Source organism: Penaeus monodon, chromosome 6 (assembly GCF_015228065.2).
Source record: "Penaeus monodon isolate SGIC_2016 chromosome 6, NSTDA_Pmon_1, whole genome shotgun sequence".
Lineage (NCBI taxonomy): Eukaryota > Metazoa > Arthropoda > Malacostraca > Decapoda > Penaeidae > Penaeus > Penaeus monodon.
The window spans coordinates 21,006,548-21,009,047 of record NC_051391.1 but is presented as its reverse complement, the minus strand read 5'-3'; the positions used below and the strand labels follow the sequence as shown (position 1 = coordinate 21,009,047).

At 38.0% G+C, this 2,500-nt stretch overlaps 1 protein-coding gene across 1 annotated transcript in view; it reads left to right on the top strand.

Moving 5' to 3' along the window:
* LOC119573910 (venom allergen 3-like) overlaps nt 1-1,710 on the top strand; it is a 3,760-nt gene extending 2,050 nt beyond the window's left edge. Inside the window, exons 4-6 of the mRNA XM_037921013.1 lie at nt 1-130; nt 1,041-1,470; nt 1,669-1,710. The exon at nt 1-130 is cut by the window's left edge and continues 6 nt beyond it. Of these exons, the coding sequence (XP_037776941.1) occupies nt 1-130; nt 1,041-1,470; nt 1,669-1,710 (602 nt within the window). The remainder of the gene's footprint in view (nt 131-1,040; nt 1,471-1,668) is intronic.
* Nucleotides 1,711-2,500: the final 790 nt, after the last annotated feature.

The window sequence follows — 2,500 nt, the reverse complement described above, 5'->3', positions numbered from 1 at the left end:
TTGGTGTTGGGCAGAACCTTTATATAAGTATGGAGAGCAACTTCGACAAACGTAGCAAGTGGGAGGATGCTATCCAGGCCTGGTATGATGAGGTCGGTGATTTCAACTCGCGAGACGTTGAGCCTTTTCGGTAAGTCGTAAGTAAGTCGATCTTGTATCGGGTATCCTGCAAACTTACCTTGTGTGGATTTGGTGTACACACACCACACACACACACACACACACACACACACACACACACACACACACACACACACACACACACACACACACACACACACACACACACACACACACACACACACACACACACATACACATGCACACATACATACGTGTATTATAGAGTAAAACTATTATAATATTCGGACTATATATCGGTTTCCATACTGTAAATATTGTGTGATCTTTCAAAATTCACCTAACCAAATTTTTGTCTTTTTAACAGCTTGCTTGTGCACACCGGAAAACGTATTTTAATAGTCTTATTGCAGTATGTCAAATATTTACCCCATAGTGGAATGCTAAATATGAAAAAAATACTGCAGCTATCTTTATGATATTACAAGTTATGTAAACATAAATTCCCGTGAAGCAATTAAAACGTATGATAATCATGTTAAACAATAACATACGTTTTTAAAGACATCACTCTGCCAGGAGATGACTGCCTATTACACAAGAGTACGGTTTGAGAATAGTGGAACTAAGTAAGGTTAGACAACATGTAATATGCAATCAGAATTGCAATTTACAATAACAATAATCGAGACAAAAACACAACTGAATTTTCGTGGTAAAAAGGGATTTCTATCGCCAAAACTTAGACTCATAGGTACCTCAGTTTTCTACTGGAAACTGTAATGCCTCACTTTCAAAAATATACCACGTAAAAAAATGCTAGCATGGCAAAAATAAGAGGAATCTACTATTGTATAACATCGGTGCTGAAAAAAGTGAACTTTGATGAAAGAACAAAGCTAACCATGCCCACTGGATTAAAACTCCAGGTAACCCATAATAAATCGTAATTCCGACAGGTTCTCGGGTCAAACGGGTCACTACACCCAAGCGGTGTGGGGGACCTCTTTCAAGGTAGGATGCGGCTTCTCCATGTATAAGGAAGGCGGCTGGTGGAAGAAGCTCTACACCTGCAATTACGGTCCTGGTGGAAACATCATTCGACAGCAGATGTACCGTCGGGGGTCGCCGTGTTCCGCCTGCCCAGCTGACACTACCTGCTCCCCGAAGTATCCAGGACTCTGCGGTAAGTCCAACAGCAGGAGAACTGGTAGCTCTTTTTGTAAAGGACAATTAGAATCTGTTGTGTATGATCTTCCGAAAATAAAAAAAAAATCATTAGATATTATCATGCAGATATATCGAATCGAATCACCGATGAGGCAGTTGCCGTACATAGCTCTGGTAGAGCGCTGGCTTTGCAATCTCAAGGTCCCGGGTTCGTGCCTGGTTATGTTAATGTATATATTCATTTATTAATTTATATTGTTACATAAGCTTTAGCTCCTGAACAGTGACACCCTCTGGTCAAGGACAGAAGAGTACAAGATTATTCTTATGCTTAATGTAGGTGTCAAAACCATCTTTTAAGTAAAGATATAAGCACGAGCTCAGTTCTTATCTCATTTCATTTGTTGAATTCATCAGGAGTTCATTCATGTCACTCCAGAAATCCAGTTACATGATTAAATGATTCATGTTATAGTATGCTTTCTATCATAGGCCATAGGTATTGCTGCATAATTTCTTTACATCTGTAAGGGAGAAGCAGAGAGCTTAACCACATGTTCAGTAATTAACCATCACCACATCACCAAAAGTATTCAGCAAACTCATCATCATTAACATACCATAATGTAACACATCGATAAACAGAATGAATATATATATATATATATATATATATATATATATATATATATATATATATATATATATATGTATATATTCAGACAATGAAATATATAGAAAGTGAATATAGAAAAACAACCGGCTCCTCCCGACCACCGACCAGCGCTCGCCAGCTCGTTCCCTCAGGCGTCCTAGTTTGTTCTGAGCTCCTTCCTCGTTATTCACCATACAATGAAGAAGGGTCGAACCGTATACTGTGAACCGTGAATGTGAATCTGAACCCGATTACGTATACACAATTCGGACGCCAGTCCCCATAAAGCTACGTCTTGCAAAGCAAAAATCCGTAGTCGGGTGAGGAGACTAGCGCAGGTCGATGCTCAGGAAGCAGACGCGGTTATCATCATCTCCAGCATTATCACAGTATACACATGCATATTTACACACACACACAAAAAAAAATATATATATATATATATATATATATTATATATATATATATATATATATATATATATATATATATATATATATATATATTTGTGTGTGTACGAGTAAATATATATATATATAACCCAACACACCATACTCACACACACATCACACTCACACTCACACTCACACACAC